This window comes from Dendrobates tinctorius, unplaced genomic scaffold (assembly GCF_039654945.1).
Source record: "Dendrobates tinctorius isolate UK_male_01 unplaced genomic scaffold, ASM3965494v1 ptg000070l, whole genome shotgun sequence".
NCBI classification, from domain to species: Eukaryota; Metazoa; Chordata; class Amphibia; order Anura; family Dendrobatidae; genus Dendrobates; species Dendrobates tinctorius.
In genome coordinates this window covers 73,491,342-73,518,798 of record NW_027361738.1, presented here as the reverse complement: position 1 = coordinate 73,518,798, position 27,457 = coordinate 73,491,342, and the positions used below count along the sequence as shown (strand labels likewise).

Genomic DNA, 27,457 nt, shown 5'->3' with positions numbered 1-27,457 from the left:
TTTCTTATGGGGGGAATTTGGAAGATTCAAATTTTTATGTTTTTATAGTTTTCTTAAAAAAAAGTTTCTTTATTTTTTATCCCCTTTGGACAACATGTACCTGTGACTTGATTACTGCCGTACTACTGTGTCGTAGTATTTAGTAAAAATTAAGTTGTCCTATGAAGCCCAGCCACTGGTTCCATAGAACTGAAGAGGTGATGGATCGTACAGCCATGGGCCGGGCTTCATGGCAGGTCTATGAGAGCAGATGTGGGGGTCTTCAGTAAGCCCCTGACTGCCATGCATGAGAAGCCATCAGAAATCAGCAAAAAATGGAATATGTGCCATTTAAATGCCAATGTCTGTTATTGAAAGGATCATTAAATGGTTAAGCAGCAGAGATCCAGTTGCTGCCATTACCGGCAGATGCCGACTGTGTAACGCAGTCGCCGTCTCCTGGGTGTTGTGCATGCTCAGCTCCTGAGCCTGCTTCACAAACCCACACAGGTACGTCATAAAGAGGTTTAAACAGGTAAATAGGCTTTTTTTTTTATCCCTTCCTTGTGATATTTCTCTTCAGATTTTTTTCTGATATATAAACTGCACATTTAGTCGTTCTTTTCTAGACAATTGGAATAATTATTTTTTTCTCTTTTGTATAACTTTTGTAAAACATGCAAATAAAGAATCTGTATAAAAGGATAAGTTTTACTCTGCAGTCATCAGATTTACTCTGTGGTTGCAGATGGGTAAAAATTGACTTTTTGAAGCCCCTTTTTTTCCTATTTGCAGAGAGTGCATTAAACTTTGTCCAACCGAGCTGACTTGGCTTATTTGTGCCCAGGATATTTGCCAATAGATAAACTTAAGTTCAGAGGACGGTCGCCAGCCAGTAACCTGAAAACTAAACCAAAAATAAACCATCTGCTTAATGGAGTGGAACCGGATGCATATCCCTGAGGCTGAAGGTCACTGTGGGTATTAGTTTCCAGTAATGTATGGCCCCATAGATGTATCAGCCTTTTATTTGGCTTCCAGATGTGCAATATCCTCTTGGTGGAGAAGTTACTGGAAAATGGTGCAATATTGGTGTAAAATAATCCCAGAATTGTGCAATGGAGCTGATTCGGAAATGACATATTCCGATCAGAGCATTGTAGAAAAATGAGAAACTCTATGAAGCTCGAAATCATTATTTGCACAATTCTATCCCTCGGTATCCCATAGTGGGGAAACAAGGGTTAGCATAGGGTTAACCAGAATCCTATGGGCTCCAGGGCGAAATTTGGACCTGGGCCCCACCACCACCTCCATCGTATTACTCAGATGTGTGGACCCAAGTGGCATTGCTAGAGACTATGTTCACCCCATTTAGAAAAAAAAACAAAACAATAATACTAATATAACATATAAATCTCACATCACTGAACAAAGCCCACTATACCAAGACCAGTATTACCAACACCACTTTGAAAGTTAAATTAATGCCGACACATCATGATCATAAATCATCACCAGGTGGTGTCTAAATATAACGTCATCCTTTTACTGAACATAGCCTGTTATACCAAGACCAATATACCAATAATACCGCATACAAATGGAAAAAAAATAATACCGTCACACCATGACCATACATTACCAGCATATACAGTGGTAACTGAATAATACCACCATATGGATCATTAAAAAAAAACTGCACAAAAACTAATATTAGGCTATGTGCACACGTTGCGGATTCTGCTGCGTTTCCGCAGCGGTTTTGGCCCTGCGGAAACGCAGCAGTTCCGCTGACATGGTACAGTACAATGAAAGCCTATGGGTTTTCAAAAACACTGTGCTCACGCGGTTTTGCTGCGGTTTACAAACCGCAGCATGTCAGTTGTTTGGGCGGTTTCCGCAGCAGTTTCACACCTTTAACATAGTAGAGGTGTGAAACCGCAGGGCAAAACCGCAGGTCACTTTACCTGCGGTTTTACCTGCATTTCCGTGCCGAAAAACCCGCAGCGGAATCCGCAACGTGTGCACATAGCCTTAGAGCAGCACAGTGGCTCAGTAGTTAGCAATGTTGCTTTGCAGCGCTGGGTTCCTGGGGTCAAGTCCCACTTTATCATCATAATGCCGAACAAAAATAGGAATAAAATGCAATAAAAAAGACATAAATAAACATGGTACCGCTGAAAATGTCATCTTGTCCCTCAAAAAACAAGCTGCCATACGGCGTCATATAAAAAAATAAAAAAGTTATAGCTCTCACAATAAAGTGATGCAAAAATAATTTTTCTTTCTATAAAATAGTTTTTATTGTGTAAAAGCGCCAAAACATAAAAAAGATATAACTGTGGTATCGCTGTAATCGTACTGACCCAAAGAATGAAACTACTTTATCAATTTTACCACACGCGGAACGACATACCCCCCAAAAAATATCCTGAATACCTGAGTTTTGTTCATCCCAAAAATTGGAACAGAAAGCTATCAAAAAATGTCGTGTCTGAAAATGGTTCCAATTAAAAAGTCAACTCGTCCCGCAAAAAACAAGACCTTACATGACTCTGTGGGCCAAAATATGGAAAAATGATAGCGCTCAAAATGTGGTGATGCAAAAACAATTTTTTGCAATTAAAAGCATCTTTTAGTGTGTGACAGCTGCCAAACATAAAAACCCAATAAAAATCTGGTATCACTGTAATCGCACCGACCCAAAGAATAATAACCTAATCACTTATACCGCACGATGAACGTCGTAAAAACGTCGTAAAAAATAAAACCAGTTCTTCACCTGCTGTTGATTTTTTCATTCTGCCTCCCAAAGATCGCAGTAAGGCTCGGTGCACATTTATCCTGTGCTCTACGCTGAGCGCCTACACTGGGGTTTCAGTCTAAATCTCTGAAATACGTGATTCAGGCGGAACCTCTGGTGGAAGATTCCCTATATTGAGGTAGATGGAGGCAAAAAAAGAAGCCACCATACAGCGCCGTCAGTGGAGAAATAAAAAAGTTATAGCTCTCATAATATAGCAATGCAAAAACAATTTTTTCTATAAAATAGTTATTGTGTAAAAGTGCTAAAAATAATTCTATAAATGTGTTATCGCTGTAATCGTACTGACCCGAAGTATAAAGCTGCCTTATCCATTCTACCACACACCTAACGGCGTGAAAAAACCTCCAATTGAGCCACTCTGGGGAGATTTCAAGCACGCAGTTCATGACAGACAGCTTCACCAACCATGAGTGGAGAAAAAGTTTTGGTGATTCATATTGTCTGAAAAAGGCCAAGAAAGCAAAAATTCTGCCGGAGTATGTAAAAACTTTTGAGCACAACTGTACATTGAATATCTTCTTTATTGTGCAAAAATACTGCATCTCCCTAAATAAGGCATAGGCGTTTTGTGACGATTTTTTGAATAGACACTAACTGTATTAATTAAAAGTTAATTTTTAAAAGAGTTTTTTGCTCTTATTGGTTTATTCTCTATGCATTTACCCACTTAATACTGGTTGGTTTTTCTCACCTCAGGGGCTCTGCCAATTTGACATGGCACCCTCAAACCATTCCAGCAAAATCTGAACTCCAGTATGGCGCCTCTTCCCTTCTGAGCTTTGCACTGTGCCTCAAAAGTAGTATTTCCCCACATATGGGGTATCAGCGTACTCAGGAGAAATTGCACTTGTGGGGAGTTTACACTGTTTAGGCACATCAGGGGCTCTCCAAACGAGACATGACAATCAGCAATGATTCCAGGAAATTTTACATTCAAAAAGTCAAATGACGCTCCTTCCCTTCCGAGCCCTGCCGTGCGCCCAAACAGTTGTTTTCTCACTCATATGGAGTATCGGCGTACTCAGGAGAAATTGCACTACAAATTATATGGTGCAATTTCTCCTGTTACTCTTATGAAAATGCAAAATTTGGGGCTAAAATAACATAACATTTTTGTGGGGAAAATTAGAGCGTCATGCCAGCAGCATGTGATTTTTATATTTTCACAGATCAACGTTATAAACTTCTGTGAAGTACCTGGGGGTTTAAGGTGCTCACCACACATCTAAATACATTCCTTGAGGGGTCTAGCTTCCAAAATGGTGTCACTTGTGGGGGGTTTCCACTGTTTAGGCACATCAGGGGCTCTGCAAACTGGATATGATGACATCCACTAATGATTCCAGTAAATCTTACACTCAAAAAGTCAAATGACTCTCCTTCCCTTCCGAGCCCTGCTGTGCGCCCAAACAGTAGTTTTCTCCCTCATATGGGGTATCGGCGCACAACAAATTGTATGATGAAATTTCTCCTTTTACCCTTATGAAAATGCAAAATTTGGGGCTAGAAACATATTTGTGGGGAAAATGTGATTTTTTTTTTGTGTGCTTTTTTCACGGCTCAACATTATAAACTTCTGTGAAGAACCTTAGGGTTCAATGTGCTCACCACACATCTAGATCTGAGGGGTTATGTTTCCAAAATGGTGTCACGTGGGGGATTTTCACTGTTTAGGCACATCAGGGTCACTCCAAATGCCATATGGCATCCGCCAATTGTTCCAGCAAATTTTGCATTCAAAAAGTCAAATGGCCTCCTTCTTTTGTGAGCTCTGCCGTGCGCCCAAACAGTGGTTTTTCCCTCATATGGGGTATCGGCATGCTCAGGGGAAATTGCACAACAAATTTTGGGGTCCATTTTTCCTGTTACCCTTGTTATAATAAAAAAAATTGATCTGAATTCATTTTTTTGTGAAAAAAAGTTAAATGCTAATTTTTTTCCACATTCCAAAAATTCCTGTGAAGCACCTGAAGGGTTAATAAACTTCTTGAATGTGGTTTTGAGCACCTTAAGGGGTGCAGTTTTTAGAGTGATGTCACTTTTGGGTATTTTCTATTATATGGGCCCCTCAAAGTGACTTCAAATGTGAGGTGGTCCCTAAAAAAATGGGTTTGAAAATTTTGTTGGAAAAAGGAGAAATCACTGGTCAACTTTTTACCCTTATAACTTCCTAACAAAAAAAAATTTGTTTAAAAAAATTGTGCTGATGTAAAGTTGTCATGTGGGAAATATTATTTATTAACTATTTTATGTGATATATCTCTCTGATTTAAGGGCATAAGAATTCAAAGTTTGAAAATTGCAAAATTTTCCAAATTTTCGCCAGATTTCTGTTTTTGTTTTTTTTCCCAACCGCAAGTTATATTGAAGAAATGTTACCACTATCATGAAGTACAATATGTCACAAAAAACATTCTCAGAATCACCGGGATCCATGGAAGCGTTCCAAAGTTATAACCTTATAAAGGGACAGAGGTCAGAATTGTAAAAATTGGCCCGGGCATTAACGTGCAAACCACCTTGGGGGGTAAAGGGATTAAAGACTTATTCCCATATTGGCAATGAAAAAGATGGGAATGACTGCTTTTAGATGCTGATGGCCACCAGAGGCGAGTTTATGAAAGCAGTCAAGTGCAGCTGTCCTACGCTGTTTGAGTAGCTCCCGTTGAAATGAATGGAAGTTACGACACAGTATAGCAAAGCAAGCTATGTGATTGCCAGGGCAATTCTAGAAGAAATTGGGCTCTGGAGTCATGAGCTTCATGGCAGAGCAGCTGCATGCATCCCTACATTACCAAGCACAATGTCGAGCGACGGATGGAGTGGTGTAAAGCCACAACCACTGGACTCTGGAGGAGACTTGTTTTGTGCAGTGATGGATCACACTTCTCTATCTGCGTCAGATGCAGGAGTCTGGACCAACTGTAAAGTTTAATGGAACAGGGATAATTCTATGGGGATGTTTCTGTGCTTCATCATACCAAGACACTTTGGATAATTAAAGCTTCCAACTTTATGGCAATAGTTTGGGGAAGACCCTTTTCTGTTCTCCATGACTGTGTCCAGTGCACAATGTCTATATGGATGGGTAAGTTTTGGTGGAAGAGACTGATCGGCCACACTGAGCCTGCACCTCATCCACATCCAACACCTTTGGGATGAAACAGAAAGAGATTGTGAGCCCGGCCTGTCCTCCAACATCAGGGTCTGACCTCACACATGGTTCTTCTGGATGATGGGACAAATTTCCCACAGATGCCTTCAAAATCTCGTAGAAATCCTACCAGGAAAAAGTGGAATAGCTGCAAAGGGACCAACTCCATATTAATGTCTATGACTGTAGAATGGGAGGTCATAAAAGCTCCTGTAGATGTAATGTATTGGGGGACACATACTTTTGCCCATAAAGTGCATCTTGAACGGGGCATTTCAGTGGATAATTTGCAAGGGAATGGCAAAAATTGCACTTTTCAGAACTTTCATAGAGTAGAGGTTAGCTTAGGGGGCATGCCTGGCATCTCACCATTCCTGGCTGTTAAGGAGATCCAGTCCCAAGCCCTTAAGCAGCATGCAGGACACTCAATAAATGAAGAAACCACAAATAATTATTTTATTATGGAAACCAATACAAATAGGAGAAGGTCGGCCGGCGCCTGATGTCCACATCTCTAAAAATCAAATTGCATTGATTTCACTACATCAATAGAAACAACTGTAACTGTAAGTCTTGGCACAAATGCACGATGAGCATGTGATGGAGTGAGAGAACACAAGGGGTTAACACCTTAGACATTTGTAGCATACTGTGTCTGATAACTGAGGGTCTCACTTCCGGGACCCTGATATATTTTGAGAATTGAGGGTCCGATGAGTCCGGTACCAGCCTCGGCTTTAAGTCCCAGTGCAACCACAACTTACCTGGTGGCTCTCCCGCAGTTCGGACTCCAATACAACCCTTCTGATATTTTGGGCTAATGCTATGGCTTCATATAAATGTCTATGGTACCAAAACCCCTTTCACGACATTTTATTTTTGGTCATGATCTGCATTTTACACGATGTCCCCACTGAGAATGAAATATACGAATCTCTTACAAAAAAAATAAGATAAAAACCAAACGTCACTAGAAAGCCGACGTGCCGATGAATTACTGCAACTACAAAACACTGTCCACTGTGATATCGAAATCCCTGTAACACCATAGAAGAGGCTTAACACTGCACAAAGAAAGACACAGACACGTGCAACGACCCTGAATGGGCATTACCCCCGAAATATAGGAAAAAACCCCACCCATAAGTACAGTGGTGGGTCCTCCAGGTCTACGGACAATTGGCACAAGCATGAATAGAGGTGGTGTACTCCATAGCCAAAACTGAAATTGAGTTCCCTTTTGGTGCTACTGGACCTATGACCATCTGAGACAGGAGGTCTTGGTGTTCCCCCCACACCCCCAACTATTTCTATACAAAAATTCATCAATAAACGCTCCAAAAACCCAACACTGTAGGGCCTGTACTGTAGGGCAGGTGAAATGTAGGTTTGCATGGTGCCCATTACAATAAATGGATGCCCTTGTAATGTAACATAGGGGGTCCCAAAAGGTCCCTTTGGCACATATAAGAAGAACAATACTATTATAGACCTCTATGTCTGGGGTCCTGATGGAGATTTAGCATTGGGGCTCATGAGCTTCCAGTTTTGGATACACGACGTGGGTCCAAGCATCTTGGGCTGAGCCTTCTCCCAGTAGTGGCTGCAAGAGCTGCCTCTGAATGCCCGCATGACAGCCCACCCCACACACAGACGTTTTTCCAAGGGTTCCTATTGATTATCAATAAAGGGGCAGTCAGGCACAATATATAAGTGCAGGTATATGGGAGGTATACTACATACTTGCCGACCCTCCTCGAAAGTTGAGGAGGCTCCAGGAAAAATGGAGAGACCTCGACGACTCCTTAACGGTGACGCATTGTGCATAATGCTTGGATGTTTCGCCTTAAGACAGAGCACTGGTGTCCAAGCGGACGGGGGCGGTTAAGGGGCCCCCTTTATTGGTGTGGTTTGAAAAGGGCCATGGTCACATAACATTTTAGGGTTCACTCTATACTCTACCACAGTAGCGTAGCTACCAGTGGGGCAGAGGGTGCAGTCGCCCCGGGCCCCTTGCTCTGAGGGGGCCCACCCAGAGCTACTGCCACTAGGTTCGCCACCTGAGTTGTAATCAGGGTTACAGGTTAGGGGCCTACTCAGATTTTTCGCTCCCCCTGAGCTGAACCCCTAGCTACGCCTCTGCTCTACCAGATATAACTAAGGGCTGAAGGTGATGTTCAGTCAGACAGTGGGGCACATTTACTGGTGAATTTCCAATTTTAGTAGGAAATATGTTATTGCCACATGATGACGCGGTTATTGAATGTCTATTCTACACAGAATTATTGTAACACATCTTGGCTTAGATCTGCAGATACAGATGTACAGTATCAGCCCTGGTACCAGTGTGCAAGGCATAATAATGTACAATACCAGCCCTGCCATCAGAGGGCACCACAGTGCACTGCATATTAATGTAGAGTATCAGATCTGGTACTAGAGGGCACCACAGTGCACTGCATATTAATGTACAGAATCAGAACTGCCACCAGAGGGCACTGCTGTGCACTTCATATTAATGTACAGTATCAGCCCTGGTACCAGTGTGCATTGCATAATAATGTACAATACCAGCCCTGCCATCAGAGGGCACCACAGTGCATTGCATATTAATGTACAGTATCAGTCCTGCCACCAGAGAGCTCTCTAGTGCATTGCACATTAATGTACAGTATCAGCCCTGCCACCAGAGGGCACTGCTGTGCACTGCATATTAATGTACAGTATCAGTCCTGCCACCTGAAGGCACCACTGTGCATTGCACATTAATGTACAGTATCAGCCCTGCAACCAGAGGGCTCCATTTTATTTTGCACATTGTTTCTGTTTAACCAGTTTTTCAATTCAATATATGAAAATCTTAATAAATTCTTCAACATTCTTGTGAATGTAGATGTTGGAATGTACTAGATATTTTTAGATACTTAAGTGTGAATAAAGGTTTATCTGTTGCTGGCATACAATGGGGGCATCCACTCTGGGGGTCGTGTAATCCTTGCTATATTACCATTAAAAAATCCCATATTATAAATCACACTATATTGTGATATGATGAAACTCTGGCCGCCTGCAGTCACCACTAGGGGAGCTCACAACATATAGATTTGATTAGATAGCATAGAACTAGATGTAGACATCTCTATACTTGGAGCTCCCTCTAGTGGTGTCTGCAGTAAAAGAAGGAAGGTCATTTCAGTAATGGGCCCCCCACTCACAATGGGCCCTATAGCAGTAAGACTGTCTGCCTCCATGCACTGCTCTGAAACCCTCCCAATCAATGTGAACTCTGATGGCACTATGGTGGCATCATTAAAAGAGGAACAATAAAAATGGTGTTGCAATAATGTTGCATATAAAATTAAGAAAAAGAATAAAAAAATGTTATACAAAGGTTTTACGATCGGTTAAGAAAAGTAATATCCCTTAGCAATCCCCTTGTGCTCCCATTTTAAACACTTCCGTATGCTCCACCTGTTTCTATTTCCTTATCCCTCTAAAAACACAGGAAATGATCTCTCAGCCAATCACTGGTTGGGGGCGGGTCATTGTTGATGTTAGTGATTAGCTGAGAAGTGACTTCCTGTGTGCTTGGAGAGAGCAGGAAGTGGAGTTTGTCTGAGCAGTGATTTTCGATGTGCTGATAGATCGGTGGTGACCCTGTTGATTTAGCAGTGGGCGATCAATGATTATTGCTTCTCGTTTGTTTTTTAACCCATTCTGAACCTTTTGTGAACAACCCCTTTAAGCATCCCATAAAATCGCTGCCTTCATTGTACACAGGCAACAGGCACTCCTTAAGGGAGCGGTGGCACTATTTCTCATATTGTTTCCTACTATCTTGCTGCCACGTGAGCTTATGATGCCCCCTGCTGGCAAGGCAGCTAAATAAATGAAGTACAGTATGAGAAGGACGCGACCCGGTCACATCACCGTGACTCTCTCCGGAGATACGTGTGCGACGGTGCTGCTCGGATTTTCCTTGAAGTGACTCTTCTCCCAGCCTCTTTTAATCCGCCGTAACTTTTTGCTGACGCACGGGCAGAGCAGCACGATCTTTCCGAGGATTACTATCGTGGGCAAGATCAGCGCTATGACAAAGTTTGGAGGGGTGTAGAAGCGGTAATATTCTTTTTCGAAGGCCCTTTTCCAGCCGTATATCAGGACGTGGAAGGTGCTGATCAGCAGGGCGACGTATCCTAGGGTGGACTTGGAGGAAACAGAAACAGTGAGACAGTCAGGAAGGATCGCACAAGGTATAAGACGACGTAGCTCACCCTACTCCTTACAAACTGATGATGTCATCATGATGCTATAAACAATTTATATTGTGAACCCGTTGGGTTATGAGCCGCACAATAAATCACTTTAAAAATCTTTTTTTTTGGTACCACCCTATTCTCAAAGCCATACTTTTTTTAAAATTTTGTATCAACAGGGCTGTGCGGGAATTTATTTTCTGTGGGATGAGTGTCATATCTTTTTTATATTTTATTTTTCTTTACTCTTTTTATTGTTTTTTTTTTTTTTTTTTTTTGGGGGGGGGGGAGTGACACTCCCTTTAAATGTCCAAGATCAGAGTTATCTCCCACCTGCTCATAAGTGCACGTCCAGGTGAGTAAAGGGGTTAAGATGCTGCGAGTACTAGCTTTCCGCAGTTATCCAGGCAGCTCGGATTTAAGCCTTATCGCTCTTTATCACTAGTGCCATCTTCCTGCTCCACATTCTCTGTGGGTCTTAACTAGTGAAAGGCTTTATGTCCGTCCTCTCCGGTTTCTCTGGCGCGCTGCAGGGATCAGGAGACATGAATGATGTATTGTACAGAAGTCCAGATCGTGTGTCCTGGGAGAAGTCTGCATTACGGATGTGCTGGAGGCACTGAGAACACATCACGGGAGCGGTTATTTTTTGGCTTAGCTCCTACATAGGACATATTAGTACATTCTATAAAGCACACGTGATGGTGGGTGCCAGCTGTGCTATGCAGGCTGCACTCGACGCCAACAGCCACCTCCAGTCACTGCTGTTTTACACCTTAAAGAGGACCCGTTACCAGGTCAAAAGTGGTCAGTTTTTGCTCTTATTTTATTCCCGCTACTCCCCTGAGTATTCTTCTTCTTTTTTTTTCTTTTGTATTACGGCCAATGTGATCATTTTTATTGGCTTTCCAAAGGGGCGTGGCTCACGGGATCCTCAGGGGCGTGTCTTTAGCTGTTCTGCATTATGTAAGCCACGCCCCCTTGTAAAGACCATAATACTTATGCTTTATTTGCTAAACTGGGAACTCAGGATCCGTGCAATAAACTAGGAAAGTGAGAAGTGAAATGCAAACCTTACAGTAAATAAAAGCCGTGCCAAGGGAAAGTGACGTGTTGATCTAAGGATTTAGAAAGCCAAGGGCTGAGAAATACACTGATTTATTCAGAAAACTGATAGGAAATGTGGACTAAAGGGATCTCCCGGTACTTTAATATCCCTAAACAGGTTGGAACCAAGTTTTTTTTTTTTTGCTTAAATGCAAGCAATTGGGACTAAAAAACATTTTTGCATCTGGGTTTCATTAATAATTTTGCATCGTTTGTCTTCTATAGCCTCTGATTTACATTACTACTGGCTTTTTTTTTTTGCAAAATGAGTTTTAAACACACTTGCATGCATTTAAGTGAGAAAAAAAATTGTAAGCAAAAGTGGAGAACGGCTTTAAGATACATCATCAATATAAGATTTTACGGGAGGCTGACTCTCAATAACCCCCACCGATCAGCTGATTGACAGGACAATGGTGCAACAAAAAGTGTAACAGCACCATACATCCTGTAGTGGCCATAAATGGTACTGCAAGCATTTGTGAATGGGGCAGAGCTGCAGGGCAATTTATGGCCACTATATGATGCACCACGCTGTCATAGTTCTAGTGAACACCTGGAAAATTGGCCCTCCACTGATTTGATATTGAAGACCCATCCTAGGAACAGGTCATCAATGCAAAGGTCCAAAAAACCCCTATAAATGAACTAACATTGTGTCAATTTTCCCTCCTCCTCTTCTACTTCCAAGAGCCATTGTGTTGCAATTTTGAATGACACCATTCATTTTATCCTATAATGTAATGAAAAAAAATGAAAAAAAATTCCAAGTGAGATGAAATGGTAAAAATAAACTGCAATTCCTCCATTGTTTTACATTGTTCATTGTACACTAAAAATGACCAGGTATTAAGATTTTCCAGGTCAGTATGATTAATGTGATACCAAATGTATCTTTTTTTAAAAACTATTTTAGTGACTTTAAAATTACTCTAATCTTTGTAAAAAAAAATTAGTTCATGTCGCTATTTTCCCGAGAGTCGAGGCCCATAACTATTTTAGTATTTTCTGTCTATGGAGCTTCTTCGGAGCTTGTTTTTTTGCTTATCGAGCTGTAGTTTTTGGTGAGACCATTCGGGGTCCATACAGCGTTTCAATCATTTTTTTATTACCAAACTCTCCCCCCTCCATGAATCTGCCTTGAATGCTGCTGTACAAACTTATTACCCTCACCAACAAAGCCCTCCATGGCTCAGCAGCACCCTACATCTCCTCCCTTGTTTCAGTATACCACCCTACCCGCTCCCTCCGTTCTGCTGATGACCTGAGGTTACCATCCTCAATAGTCAGAACCTCCCACTCCCGTCTCCAAGACTATACACGTGCTGCGCCAATTCTTTGGAATGCACTTCCCAGGTCAATACGATTAGTCCCCAATCCCCACAATTTTAAGCGTGCCCTGAAAACGCATTTATTTAGACTGGCCTACTGCCTCAACACATTAACCTAATCTATCCCTGTGTGGCACAGCCAAAAGTTTTACCATAACCAGGTTCTCCGCATCATGTTCCCACATGCTTTATGCATCTATTAGCCCTCTGTGTCCGTACTGTTACACACTTATCATTATGGCTGGTCCATACAATCAGGGCTATTGTTACCACCCACCTTTCGTGTCTACCTCTTTCCTCATAGATTGTAAGCTTGCGAGCAGGGCCCTCTTTCCTCTTGGTATCTGTTATGATCTATGGGATTATTGTTATGCTGTAATGTCTATTGTCTGTACAAGTCCCCTCTGAAATGTAAAGTGCTGCGGAATATGTCGGCGCTATAGAAATAAAATGTATTATTATTAAATTTTTGCTGACGCATTAAAAATTTAATTTCTGAAACTTTCTTTATGGCATTCGTTTTTCTTATGTATATATTATATAACTTTGCATTTTGATGGATCGGACTTTTACAGACGCGGAGATACCAAATATGCTTTTTATTTACATTTTTTTTTATATTTCTTTTGTAAGTCGTGGAAATAGTTAATAAGCAGCATTGATATGAAAGGGACATTACCACCGAGATAGTTTAGGCTAAATATTAAAATATTAATGGCTTATTGGCTGGATATGCCATGGTTGTGAGATGGGGGGGGGGCAGTTGTTATCTCACGTCTTGGTGCAGGTCTCGGTGATTAGACGTAGGGAGTGAGAAGTCTCATTATTGTAAGGGCTGGATGCACACGATGGTCCTTACTGGGTTTATTCGCTCACAACAAATGTATTAGTTGGGAATTACAGGTAGAAAATCTGCAGCGTAAATTAATCTACAATCCTGATTTTATACTTGCAGAATGTCAATTTACGCTGCAGATCTCATCTTTTGCAAATCCATAAAAAATCTAGAGAAGCCCATATTGGATATCTCATGACTAGTGATCAGCCAACCTGCTTGGAAAAGGTGTTATCTGGACATGCTTGGGTGCTAACCGAGTGTCTTCGGTGTGATCGAATACTATGTTCGAGTCCCCGCGGCTGCACGTCTCACGGCTGTTCGACAGCCTCAACACATGCATGGATTGCCTAACAAACAGGACATCCCTGCATGTGTTGCGCTGTCGAACAGCCGCGAGACATGCAGCCACGGGGGACTCAAACATAGTATTCGAGCACGCCAAAGACACTCAGTTAGCACCCGAGCATGCTGAAATAACACCTCACCCAGGCACGTTGGCTGATCACTACTCATGACCTACAGGGTCCGTTTCCTCCACATTTATTTTAGTACCTGAATGAAGCTGAATTCCCGCCAGTTTAAGGCACTATTGACAGATGGGATAGACGTGACAGCCAGCAAGGAGAGGAGACCAAGGCTCATTATACCAAAGGAGATATACATTTCCACTCTCCACACTTCCTCTTCATTCCAGGAGTTCCCTACATTACCGTGCACCTAGGAACGGGGTGAGAAACACACGATTAGGAAAGATAAATCATTTATAGGAATGTACTGTATTATGGTAAAAATGGACACACAGATAAATAAAAAACAGTGATCCAAAATACTAATGACATCGGTACCACTTTCTTTTGCGTAGGTGATAAATATTGATATGTGAATAAAGGCCCCGTCACACTAAGCGACTCACCAGCGATCCCGACACCGATATGAAGGTGTCAGGATCGCTGGTAAGTGGCTATGTGATCGCTGGTGAGCTGTAGAAAATAGTATCAAAATAAAAAATATAGTTATTCTCACCTTCCGACGTCCTGTTCAGCCATCCTGCCTCTCTCCACGCTCCGGTCCCAGTGATCCTTTGCGAGAATGACCGCGAGATGTCACGGTCTCGCGGGATAACAAAGTCTCGCGGTCATTCGTGCAAAGGATCACTGGGACCGGAGCGTGGAGAGAGGCAGGATGGCTGAACGGGACATCGGAAGGTGAGAATAACTATATTTTTTATTTTTTTTTATTATTTTTTTACACCTGATCGCTGGTCTCCCGCTGTCACACACAGCGATGCGTGCTGGCCAGCGGGAGACCAGCGACCAAAGAAATGTCCAGAGGTTTCTTGCAGCGATCAGCGATACCGGCAGGGGGGCCGCTCGCTGATCGCTGTCACACACAGCAATCTCGCTGGTGAGATCGCTGTTACGTCACAAAAGTTGTGACTCAGCAGCGATCTCGCTACCGAGATTGCTTAGTGAGACGGGGCCTTAAGGTCTAAGGCTGCATTCACATGCGGCGGCCATTAGGATCGGCTGCACAGTCTTGCAGATGAATCAACTGTTTTGATTTTACATCGAAGCAACGACCGCCATGTGCACGGAATGGCCGCGGGAAATATACGACGCTGACATGCCCAGCCGGTCCGTACTCGGTGTTGCACAGACGTCTACACGAGCCCTTACATATGTGACAGATGACCCATTTTCTTCTCTACGTGATATCAGTTTTGCTCCAATTTTTTGATCGTCAAAAAATTGATCGTTTTTCAAAACAAAAACAGGCAGCGTCCGAGCTTTTATTTATCCATCGACTCTTAACAATTAATCGATGAAAAATGGATGAAACACGGAAAGAAAACAGAAGTGCGAAGTTTGTCTTCTGTGGGTCATCCGTCTTATACGGACCCCGGTAGACTTTAATGACCAGGTCTGATCCACCAGACGGATGAGAATAGGACCCGCTCCGAGCTTCACACACTGGAAGGCACGGATCCGTTTTTATAACCGATGGGTCTGTGGATAAATAAAACTCTATGGATCCATGCGCTGTCCGAGAAAAAAAACAGATGTGTCCCACGGATGTGTGGACTGGTAAAGGTAAACCTCCATTACCACATCAGTGTCAAGTTTAAACCGAGGTCAAAATCGGCAGTAAAAATTTATATAGTTTGGATTTCAAATCCGCTGATCCGGTCAATTTCCGCTACACATTTCGTCCTCAGCATAAAAATTAGATTTCATAAAATCCCACCCTCAATGCTGGTAATTGTAACATGCAGTGGATTTATATATCTGGGAATCCATGCAAAGAGAAGAGGTCGCACTCATCGAGATGGAAGTTTCACTGATTTATTGACATATCATGAACATGTCAAGTCGGGGGAGTGACATAAGGAGTGCAAGAAAGGCTGACAACGGCCGTTTTGCGGTGCTCGAGCGCTTCAACGGTTTGACCCGTTGAAGTGCTCGAGCAGCGCGAAACGGCCGTTGTCAGCCTTTCTTGCACTCCTTATGTCACTCCCCCGACTTGACATGTTCATGATATGTCAATAAATCAGTGAAACTTCCATCTCGATGAGTGCGACCTCTTCTCTTTGCATGGATTCCCAGGATTGACAGTTTCCAGGTCTGGCACCCGAGATTCCCAGCTGCTGGGCTTCTGTATGCCGCACATCACTTGAAGTCACACGGTAACAGCGGTGCCGTCCGCTTTTTATCTTGAGTTTTGTGATTTAATATTGGATTTATATATCTATATATGTCGTTTGTGCACATGCTCTTACTTTATCAGCATGAGGTTATCAACGGGTTAACAGCTTTTTCCACCATGGCCGTCATGGATGGACGCCAATACACTAATGTGAACAGAGCTGAACTCCACATGGACATGGACAAAAAAAGTTTGTAAAAGCTGTGGACACTTGCACATCATGGTGGAAAGGACTCCACGAGGCTGGACCCCAAAAATTGTGTCTTGGGGATATACTCAAGTCAGAAATCTGTTTTTAGGTGTTTTTCAGGGTTGCGTGTTGCTTGGATCTACAGTCTATTTCCTTTGGTATTTTTGTACCTAATATTGGAATAGGTCCCAGCAGGAGAAGGAAGGAAAACCTAAGGGACGACGTTCCTTCTACAGTACTTCCTGCTGGGATCCACTCCAATCGCCGTAACACCAATATGTACCCTTGGCATGAGTGCAGATGCCCAACATCGCCACCTTACCTGCTGATAAGCCGCGTTGAGAAACGAGTAGCGCTCCGACCTCCTCATGGGCAAACACATGCTGTATACAACATGGACGACTGCAAAGAAGAAGCTGAGCAGACCCAGCTGTTTTCTACACTGGAGCCAGTTCTCCAGCCAGGTGGGAAACCGTCTATACTTTGTGCTGTAATACAGCTGGTAAGCGGCAGCCAGGAGTCCGGCCAAGTACACCAACGACAGCAAAGTGATGGCAACGACGGGTAAAGTCTTGTTGACGATCTCGATGGGGATCTTGTAGAAATCGCTCTGCTGATTTTTGAAGTACGGATGTATAATGTCTCGAATGAAAGAATATACGAAGAAGAAAGTGGCCAGGCTGATGGCGATCACCACGGGGCCCTTCCACGGAGTGAAGAGGCGCAGAGGCAGGTTCTCGATCTCCCTGGATGAAGATAATGTCCCCATGTCAATTGGAATGAAATTCATCTGGCGGGCGAGTTCGATGACGTGATGCCGAGCCTGAACATTATTGCTGCAGATATAGACCTACGAGGAAAGCAACAAAAAAATCATGATCCACACAGACCACTGTCCATCCCCGGTGACATGATCGGAGGGCGCCGATGGGTGGCCGGTTGAAGTCCCCTATGGCTGCCATGTTGGCATAGGAGTCCATGATTTTAGCTATACACTGCAATATATAGAACAAGCAATCACACGTTCGCAGGTTATAGTCCCCCAAAGGGAACTAAAAAGAAAAAGTAAAACAAAGTTTTAAAAATATTGAAAATATAAAAAAAAAATACCCACAGGCTTGTGCTATGCTCGGACTTGATATCGAGCATGTGCAATGTTGCTCTATGCTAACGGGAAAAGAAATTCCCCTAACACAGTTTTTGTGAATGATCATTAATCAAAAACAATACTAAACAGGAAAAGAATAATACAAACAAATAAATAAAAAACAAAGAACAAAAACAAATACAAAAAGAAAGAAATTAATAAAAAAAAATAAAAAGAAATCATTAAGCGCTGTTGACTTGATCCTGGCGGTTGGAGAATTTTGCTGATCTGTATACGGATGACATCAGCTTTTCGATGACACGGGTAATGATGTCATCACAGCTATGAAAACATCAACAAAGTCTTTCTCCAGCCATGGATCTGACCTGGCATCGAAAGAAGCAGGCATACAACTTACTTGGCTGCTGGCATCTTTCGGTCCTAGCTGCAATGCCCAGGCCGAGACCACGTTGAATCCTTTGACCACGTAGCAGTCTGGGAAAAGCGATGATAAATACTCGGCATTGGATTCCGGGTACTGGTCCGCCCTCATGTTATTGCTGACGTCCACCAAGATCTTTCCAGTGAGCAAATGCTTCAGGTCCCACAATGAAGGATAATGTTCTCTGTGTATTGCTACAAATATAATGTTTGCTTTCAGAATGGCATCTTCATGGTGAGTCACGTCCACCACGTGTGGGAAGAAATCGGCAGCACACTTGGGTTCTCGGCTTCCGATCACCACGTGATAGCCGCATCTTATAAGACGTATGGTCAGTGATTTAGCAAAGTCTCCGCTTCCCAGGATCCCTATGGTGGTTTTGTCTTCTTTTATGCAGTTTGTGCCATTTGGTAAGAAGGACTCATTCATGTTCTTAGGACTTCCCATCATGGTGATGGATTCCATTATTCAGAAGATGACTCGTATGTATTCACAACTGAAAAAGCAAAAAATATGTCTGAAATACAAGATCTGACAACACAAACTTTTTCTATGAATGTGCGGGGAAGCAGGACCCACGGGCTTTCTCTATAAGTGGGTGGGGAAGCAGGACCCACAGGCTTTCTCTATAAGTGGGTGGGGAAGCAGGACCCACAGGCTTTCTCTATAAGTGGGTGGGGAAGCAGGACCCACAGGCTTTCTCTATAAGTGGGTGGGGAAGCAGGACCCACAGGCTTTCTCTATAAGTGGGTGGGGAAGCAGGACCCACAGGCTTTCTCTATAAGTGGGTGGGGAAGCAGGACCCACAGGCTTTCTCTATAAGTGGGTGGGGAAGCAGGACCCACAGGCTTTCTCTATAAGTGGGTGGGGAAGCAGGACCCACAGGCTTTCTCTATAAGTGGGTGGGGAAGCAGGACCCACAGGCTTTCTCTATAAGTGGGTGGGGAAGCAGGACCCACAGGCTTACTCTATAAGTGGGTGGGAAAGCAGGACCCACAGGCTTTCTCTATAAGTGGGTGGGAAAGCAGGACCCACAGGCTTTCTCTATAAGTGGGTGGGAAAGCAGGACCCACAGGCTTTCTCTATAAGTGGGTGGGAAAGCAGGACCCACAGGCTTTCTCTATAAGTGGGTGGGGAAGCAGGACCCACAGGCTTTCTCTATAAGTGGGTGGGGAAGCAGGACTCACAGGCTTTCTCCATGAGTAGGTGGGGAAGCAGGACTCACAGGATTTCTCTACGCACCACACACACACACACACACACACACACACACTGATGCAGCCTCTTGTGCAGTACCACCAGCGGAACACCGTCGCACTGCGCCTGCGTGAATTCCGCACAGGCGCAGTGAATCTTTCGGCTGATCTCAGCGGCAGATGTGCTACGTGTCTACAGGCAGAGGAAGCCGGTCACATTAAAGGGGTTTTCCCATGAAGGAAAGTTCATTTTAAAAATTGTCTGTGTCTGACGTTTACGGAGCATACCACATCTCCTGGGCAGGGGAGGAAGCAAAAGGCAATACTGACATTACAGCAGGGGATCACAGAGGATTCATTTTGTGAGGTAAAATATTTCACTGACTGATTTTAAGCAATATTTTACCTCACAAAATATATCCTCTGCGATATCCTGCTGTAATGTCAGTATTGTCTTTTGCTTCCTCCCCTGCCCAGGAGCTGTGGTATGTTCTGTACACGGAAAACCCCTTTAAATAGAAATTCCTCCTGACATGCTATGCACTGACTGTTTAGTGATGGGGTACACAGGTCAAACAAGAGATGACATGAGAGAAGACCGCAGATGGGGGAGAGAGAAAGCGCACAAGGGTGAGACAGACAGAGCACAGGTGGAGACAGCACAAATGGGACAGCACATGAGGGGAGAACACAGCACAGGAAGGAGAGAGACAGCAGACAAGGGGGATAGCACATGGGGTAGACAGGTCAAAGAAGAGAGCACAGACGAGAGAAGTCAACACATGGGGAAAGAGAGAGTGGATAGGTGGGTGAGCACATGGGGGGAGAGATTCTCAACGCTGCAAATTCTGCCCCCATCGTGACATTACCGTCCTCCCGATGCGATAGCATCCGGCCTCCATCTAGTGTACATATATATGTGTATATATATATATATATATATATATATATATATATACACACTGTATATACAGCACGTGTATATATATATATACACACACACACACATGTATATATACTGTGCACACACACATGTATATATATACACACACACACATATACTAGCTGAAGAGCCCGGCACTGCCTGGGCACAGTGGCTAACTGCGGTTAGTTATAACAAATTATAATGATTGTATCAATATATATATAAAGCTGAGTGTAGAGCCCTGCCCACTCCGCATAGCCACATTCACTATAATATCCCGCATCATCCCATCAGCCTGGGATCAGAACCAGAGCGCTGAGTGGATTTGCCCTGACTTCCATACCGGGGATCCCTTTAAGAGGGAAGATGGAGGATGTGTGATGGGTATATAGGCACGGGGGGGGGGGGGGGGGGAGGGGGGAATCATTTCTGTCGTGGTCTCTGCTCCTTTCTGGGGGCAGACAATGGCTGGGTGCTTATATTTCTCCCACCATGTAAGTGTCTGCTGAGATGTTGTCAAGTGGGAAAACTTGCTCATAGCAACCAATCACAGCTCCTCGGCTTCTTTTAACCAGCTCTGGTGAAATGAGAGATGCTTAGTGATTGGTTGCAAGGAAAACTGTTGCTCATAGCAACCAATCATAGCTCAGCTTCTTTTGAACAGCTCTGCTGAAATGAAAGGTGCTTCGTGATTGGTTGGTGATACATACACACACAAACACACACACACACATTCAGTTTTATATATAGAGATATACAGCAGACACACGTGTATATATACAGTTGTGGCCAAAAGTATTGACACCCTTGCAATTCTGTCAGATAATACTCAGTTTCTTCCTGAAAATGATTGCAAACACAAATTCTTTGTTATTATCTTCATTTAATTTGTCTCAAATGAAAAAACACAAAAAGAATTGTCCTAAAGCCAAATTGGATATAATTCCACACCAAACATAAAAAAGAGGGTGGACAAAAGTATTGGCACTGTTCGAAAAATCATGTGATGCTTCTCTAATTTGTGTAATTAACAGCACCTGTAACTTACCTGTGGCACCTAACAGGTGTTGGCAATAACTAAATCACACTTGCAGCCAGTTGACATGGATTAAAGTTGACTCAACCTCTGTCCTGTGTCCTTGTGTGTACCACATTGAGCATGGAGAAAAGAAAGAAGACCAAAGAACTGTCTGAGGACTTGAGAAACCAAATTGTGAGGAAGCATGAGCAATCTCAAGGCTACAAGTCCATCTCCAAAGACCTGAATGTTCCTGTGTCTACCGTGCGCAGTGTCATCAAGAAGTTTAAAGCCCATGGCACTGTGGCTAACCTCCCTAGATGTGGCCGGAAAAGAAAAATTGACAAGAGATTTCAACGCAAGATAGTGCGGATGTTGGATAAAGAACCTCGACTAACATCCAAACAAGTTCAAGCTGCCCTGCAGTCCGAGGGTACAACAGTGTCAACCCGTACTATCCGTCGGCGTCTGAATGAAAAGGGACTGTATGGTAGGAGACCCAGGAAGACCCCACTTCTTACCCCGAGACATAAAAAAGCCAGGCTGGAGTTTGCCAAAACTTACCTGAAAAAGCCTAAAACGTTTTGGAAGAATGTTCTCTGGTCAGATGAGACAAAAGTAGAGCTTTTTGGGCAAAGGCATCAACATAGAGTTTACAGGAGAAAAAAAGAGGCATTCAAAGAAAAGAACACGGTCCCTACAGTCAAACATGGCGGAGGTTCCCTGATGTTTTGGGGTTGCTTTGCTGCCTCTGGCACTAGAGTGCTTGACCGTGTGCATGGCATTATGAAGTCAGAAGACTACCAACAAATTTTGCAGCATAATGTAGGGCCCAGTGTGAGAAAGCTGGGTCTCCCTCAGAGGTCATGGGTCTTCCAGCAGGACAATGACCCAAAACACACTTCAAAAAGCACTAGAAAATGGTTTGAGAGAAAGCACTGGAGACTTCTAAGGTGGCCAGCAATGAGTCCAGACCTGAATCCCATAGAACACCTGTGGAGAGATCTAAAAATGGCAGTTTGGAGAAGGCACCCTTCAAATATCAGGGACCTGGAGCAGTTTGCCAAAGAAGAATGGTCTAGAATTCCAGCAGAGCATTGTAAGAAACTCATTGATGGTTACCGGAAGCGGTTGGTCGCAGTTATTTTGGCTAAAGGTTGTGCAACCAAGTATTAGGCTGAGGGTGCCAATACTTTTGTCTGGCCCATTTTTGGAGTTTTGTGTCAAATGATCAATGTTTTGCTTTTTGCTTCATTCTCTTTTGTGTTTTTTCATTTAAGACAAATTAAATGAAGATAATAATACCAAAGAATTTGTGATTGCAATCATTTTCAGGAAGAAACTGAATATTATCTGACAGAATTGCAGGGGTGTCAATACTTTTGGCCACAACTGTATATAAATATACACAGCACACACACACATATATATATATATACAGCACACTGGTGAGCTCGCACTCGGTCTCACCCTCCGGAGCTGCCGTACTTGCCCCTCATCATCCCCGGAGCTGTCACCGATCACGTCTCCGGTAATCACCGATCACTGCGCGGTTCTCCCTCTTTCCTGCTATGCATTACATGGGTACATTTCACCACCAGCGATGATGATGTCACCACACAAGCTGTCATCTCACCTGCACGGTTGCGGTCAGCGCGGCCGCAGGCTCCCGGGCCGCTGCGGGGACATGGTGACCTCCTCACGGTACCGGAGCCGGTGTCCCAGACTCTCCTGCAGCGGCGGCCGGAGCCAATTCGTGGTCGGCTGTGGCGGGGACCCGGAGCATGAGAGGCGCCCGGGGATTGGCTGACATCGCCGCTGATGTTGCTTTGCTGAGAAGGAGCGGGGAGGAGGCGGCACCGGAGGAGGCACCGGAGGAGGCACGTGGGAGGCACCGGGGCTGGGCGCTGCTCCTTCCTTATTGCCGGGTCTTGCACCTTGTTGTCCCATATTCTAGCTCATATTTTGGAACTACAAGTCCCAGCAGTTCTGTCCAGAAGGGGATGATGGGAATTATAGACTCACATCATACCTTCCTGTTGTGGTTTTTTTTTGCTGCAATTTTCTGAAATTGTAGAAAAAAAAATCATAATTTCTGCTACATTTATAAAACATTTGTAAAAATCAAGACAAAGGCAATGTATTTGTAATTTTTCTGAATTTGCAGCAAAAGCTTAAGACGATGTTATAAGTGGTGACGGGGCCGGATTGGCGATTTTGGCATCTGCCGTATGGATGGCTCCTGCAGTGGCCGTGTCGGCCCACCACGTTCTGGCCGAAAGTGTCGGCACCCTTGAAATTGTTCCAGAAAATGAAGTATTTCTCCAAGAAAATCATCGCAATGACCCGTGTTTTGTTCTACAAGTTTCTTTCCTGTCGTCATAGACTATGTGCTGGCGATGGGGCGGCCCAACACCCGCTCCGCTCAGTCCTCGTTCTTACCCCACGCGCCGCGCTGTGTTTGTCATGCATCGTGCAGGGCGCCCCAGTGTATGTCCTAATTATCAGGGTACGAGGAGCCCAGCGTCCATTCCCGGATTATGTTTACTGTCATTTATGGTCAATTTTTAATTCTTCCAACGTTAAGGATCATATTTGTAGCAGAGATCAGGTCAGGGCTGAGGTGTCACATGTTGGGGGGGCACAGACATGATGTCATGCAGTGTATTGTGATGTCACCTTTTGGGGTTCTTGCAATTTATTAAGTATTTATCTCCTGATATATCACGGATAGTGGAGTCTAACGTACTTGGTCCACAAAGCCCTCCATGGCTCAGCACCACCCTACATCTCCTCCCTTGTTTCAGTATACCATCCTACCCGCGCCCTCCGTTCTGCTGATGACCTGAGATTAGCATCCTCAATAATCAGAACCTCCCACTCCCATCTCCAAGACTATACACGTGCTGCGCCAATTCTTTGGAATGCACTTCCCAGGTCAATACGATTAGTCCCCAATCCCCACAATTTTAAGCGTGCCCTGAAAACGCATTTATTCAGACTGGCCTACCGCCTCAACACATTAACCTAATCTATCCCTATGTGGCACAGCCAAAAGTTTTTACCCCATAATGAGGTTCCCCGCATCATGTTCCCACATGCTTTATGCATCCATTAGCCCTCTGTGTCTGTACTGTTACACACTTAACATTATGGCTGGTCCAAACAATCAGGGCAACTGTTACCACCCACCTTTCGTGTCTACCTCTTTCCTCATAGATTGTAAGCTTGCGAGCAGGGCCCTCATTCCTCTTGGTATCTGTTATAATCTATGTGATTATTGTTATGCTGTAATGTCTATTGTCTGTACAAATCCCCTCTGAAATGTAAAGTGCTGCGGAATATGTCGGCGCTATAGAAATAAAATCATTATTATTACATAATGATGGGGTCAATACCATCCTCCTCGGTGGTCTGGGGCGCTGAAGGGATTCATGTTGTATTAGTAGTCTGGGGGCTGATAGGATGCAGTACATTGTGCACTCCATGGTGGTATTATGTGAGCTGTGTGATCACCGTATGACGGTATTGTTTAGGTCATGAATGGCAGTATTTTATGGACAGTATTGGGCAGTATTAGGTGAGCACTATGGCGTAATGTTTTTGGAAACATTATGGATGTATTTTTTAGTAATTGTATGGCAGTATTATTTAGGCATTGAATGACTGTATTGTGTGAACACTATGTAGTAGTACATGAAAGTGGGGGTCCTGGCTGGGTGTGTGGACTTATGCTATGTGGGCCTTGCAGGCCGCGTGTTCCAGATGGCTTTGGTTGGCCGGGACCAGATGTTGAGCAGTTCAATGAGGGAGATCGCCAGCCAGAAATACACTTTTTACTGAATAATAACTTGGTGGAATTGTGTACATTAGCGGACACAGAGCTTGATGAACGCTTCCTTCCCAGTATGGAGCGTTTTCACACACAGTCTCAGTTGCTTTCTGTTAACTCATTCTCTACTACAGTCAGTAAGAGTTCTATTTTCAACTCGCAGTTCTGCATCCTCTTTCCCCTCAAGGGAACTAGTTTGCCAATATGGCCGGTACTTAGCTTCTCTGCTTGCTGACACCTCAGAGCTCCTGCGCGGGCACTCTCAATCTCTCGTTCTTAGTCCTGTCCTGGCCTGTTGCCTCTCTGAGTTACAACCTCAGGGCTGTACTACTAGGGGTCCTGTCCCAGGACCCGTCTCCGGTTGACCACTCTGTCCTTTTATCAGTTTTTCTTTCTCTTTACTCTGGGTCATGCTATCCACTGTCTCGGTCTCCTCTCACTTCGGGACACCCAAGTCATGCAGCACTGCTGTCCAGACCTTAAGGCTGTGTGCCCACGTTGCGTTTTTTTAAGTGCTTTTGAAGCGTTTGTGCCGGATCAGACACTTCAGAAACGCTTAAAATAAGCTTCCCATTCAATTTAATGCATTTTGGGCTTCTTGTGCCAATGCATGCGTTTTTACCCGCTCAGAAAACGCTAAGCGACTAAAAACGCAGCATGCTCATTATTTTCCACATAGGTCCGCGTTTTTAGCTGTTTCCAATGTTCCCAGAAAACGCGCGGAAAAAACGCATCAAAAACACGCCATTTTTGTGCAAAAAACACATGGAAATAAAACACGCGTTTTCTGGGAAGGAGGCCAGTTTTTTGAGCGTTTTAAAATGCTAACGTGGGCACATAAACTAAGTCTGCTTTTGGCACACACTGGACCCTACCTGTCATCCTGACAGGAAACTGTCTCTTTCCCTTTACCCACTCTGGGCTAGTCCCAAACATTACCGTTATCTCTCCCTACTGTCGGGCAGAACACAACATTATCACCAATAACGCATATCAAAATTCACATTATACAGCATAACAACACTCGTGTCTTCAAGGGGGAACTTTCACAGTATGTCCATCTCCTTACACGAGCACTGTGTGGTACTTATTGAGAAGACTGTATAGAGCTAATATTGGGCATTGCTGTATAGTGGGAAGTTTTTTAGTTCTGCCCTTTATAGTACCTCTGTGTTCCCTGTTGTGAAGTCCAGTTGGGATTCCAACGTCTGCTACATGTATTGCTGTACCAGTGGGCAGCATTACTACATAAACTGTACATACTGAGAAGATATTGTGAACACTACGGAGGAAGGGTTGCAAGTGCATTGAGGCGTGTCTATGCAGTTGGAAGCTGCAGTCCAAGTACACTGACACGCCCCTAGTGCACTGTCTATCTGATTTGCATATGGCTTCTACACTAGATATCTCATAATTGGCAGATCGGATCTCTACAAAAAAGTATAATTTTTAATTGTGTGGCAAGAGACTACACAGTAATACTACAACTTCAATGTGGAAAACAAATCTGCTAACAGGTTCCCTTTAATTCTGGACTTCTGAGACATAATTGGGCGCCGCAGCCTCAGTCCCCCCGGGTCGCCCTGTGTTATGTGATCCGCTGTGGAAATAAGCAATGTAGCACATTCTTTTTACATTCTCATGCAAATTTGCCATCTTGTTAGCCATTGCATACAGTATCTGCAAATGTGGTTCATCCAGTGAGTGCATGACCCCGTGTATGTGCCCGCTGCTTCTAGGCTACAGATGAAAAAGGCTTTTCTGAGTGGAATAATGTCAATCGTACGAGAATAACTTAATATATCCACGTTGATTAGTAAAGTGATACATTTGATAAATATTAGCCAATTGCTTAAAATACAGTTCCTTGATGTATCGGTCCGACTCCTTCCCAATTCTGAGAAACTTGGCCTGTTTCTTTCCTTTAACCTTTGATATTGGAAGAACCTGGCTGCAAAGGAAGGAGAAACTGGGGAAAGTCTTCCTTGCGTGGCACCTTCCATTAGAGTTAATAAGTGATGCCTTATGGAAAAGCTGGGAATCATTAGAGACGTGCCTTGTCATCAGTTGCCAGAATACTACTTGAAGCATGACATCTCAAAGAGCATAGTAAAGTAATAGACCCACTCTTGTCCATTGGCTATAACTGAGATGCCGTACCACCCGCAGCCAAAGGTGACGCTGTTTCTAAAAGTTCAGTCCAGAAAGTAACATCACTGGACAGATAGGACACAGTGTTTTACTGAACAATTGTATCCTTTTTGGAATAATAATTCTGGAGCATCTTTCCTTATGTCGTGCCCTTATTCCACCTGTTTATTGATCCCTATTAATAATTAACGAGCCCCTTTAAATAACAACCATGATAGATAATCAATTACGGTAACTACGGCAGAACAAACAAGTGGAAGAAGCTGTGCTCTGCAAAGTGCGAGTTCTGGGAACGGGTCACTAGTTTTGTGAAGACATCCATGACATCTGCTTACTATGAGGCATTTCCCGCTGACCGCTCTGTATTTAGGTAAATAATTTTTCCCAGTAAATGAAATCTTCCTGGTTAATGCCACCT

The 27,457-nt window shown here is 43.7% G+C and overlaps 1 protein-coding gene across 1 annotated transcript; it reads right to left on the bottom strand.

The window, feature by feature from the left end:
* Positions 1–6,405: 6,405 nt before the first annotated feature.
* STEAP2 (STEAP2 metalloreductase) lies at positions 6,406–22,926 on the bottom strand. The gene is made up of 5 exons (XM_073581890.1): positions 22,693–22,926; positions 17,894–18,413; positions 16,711–17,238; positions 14,048–14,212; positions 6,406–10,169 (listed from the first exon to the last, which is right to left on the bottom strand). Exons 2-5 carry the CDS (start codon positions 18,380–18,382, stop codon positions 9,885–9,887), a joined length of 1,467 nt encoding a protein of 488 aa, XP_073437991.1. The 5' UTR covers positions 18,383–18,413; positions 22,693–22,926; the 3' UTR covers positions 6,406–9,884.
* Between the last annotated feature and the right edge of the window lie 4,531 nt (positions 22,927–27,457).

Coding starts and splice junctions, on each gene's coding strand:
- STEAP2 (XM_073581890.1), bottom strand. CDS start 18,382: ATGGAATCCATCACCATGATGGGAAGTCCTAAGAACATGAATGAGTCC. Junction 17,239..17,893: donor CGAAAGATGCCAGCAGCCAA/GTAAGTTGTATG, acceptor CTTTCCTCGTAG/GTCTATATCTGCAGCAATAA. Junction 10,170..14,047: donor GGGAATTCAGCTTCATTCAG/GTACTAAAATAA, acceptor GTTTCCTCCAAG/TCCACCCTAGGATACGTCGC.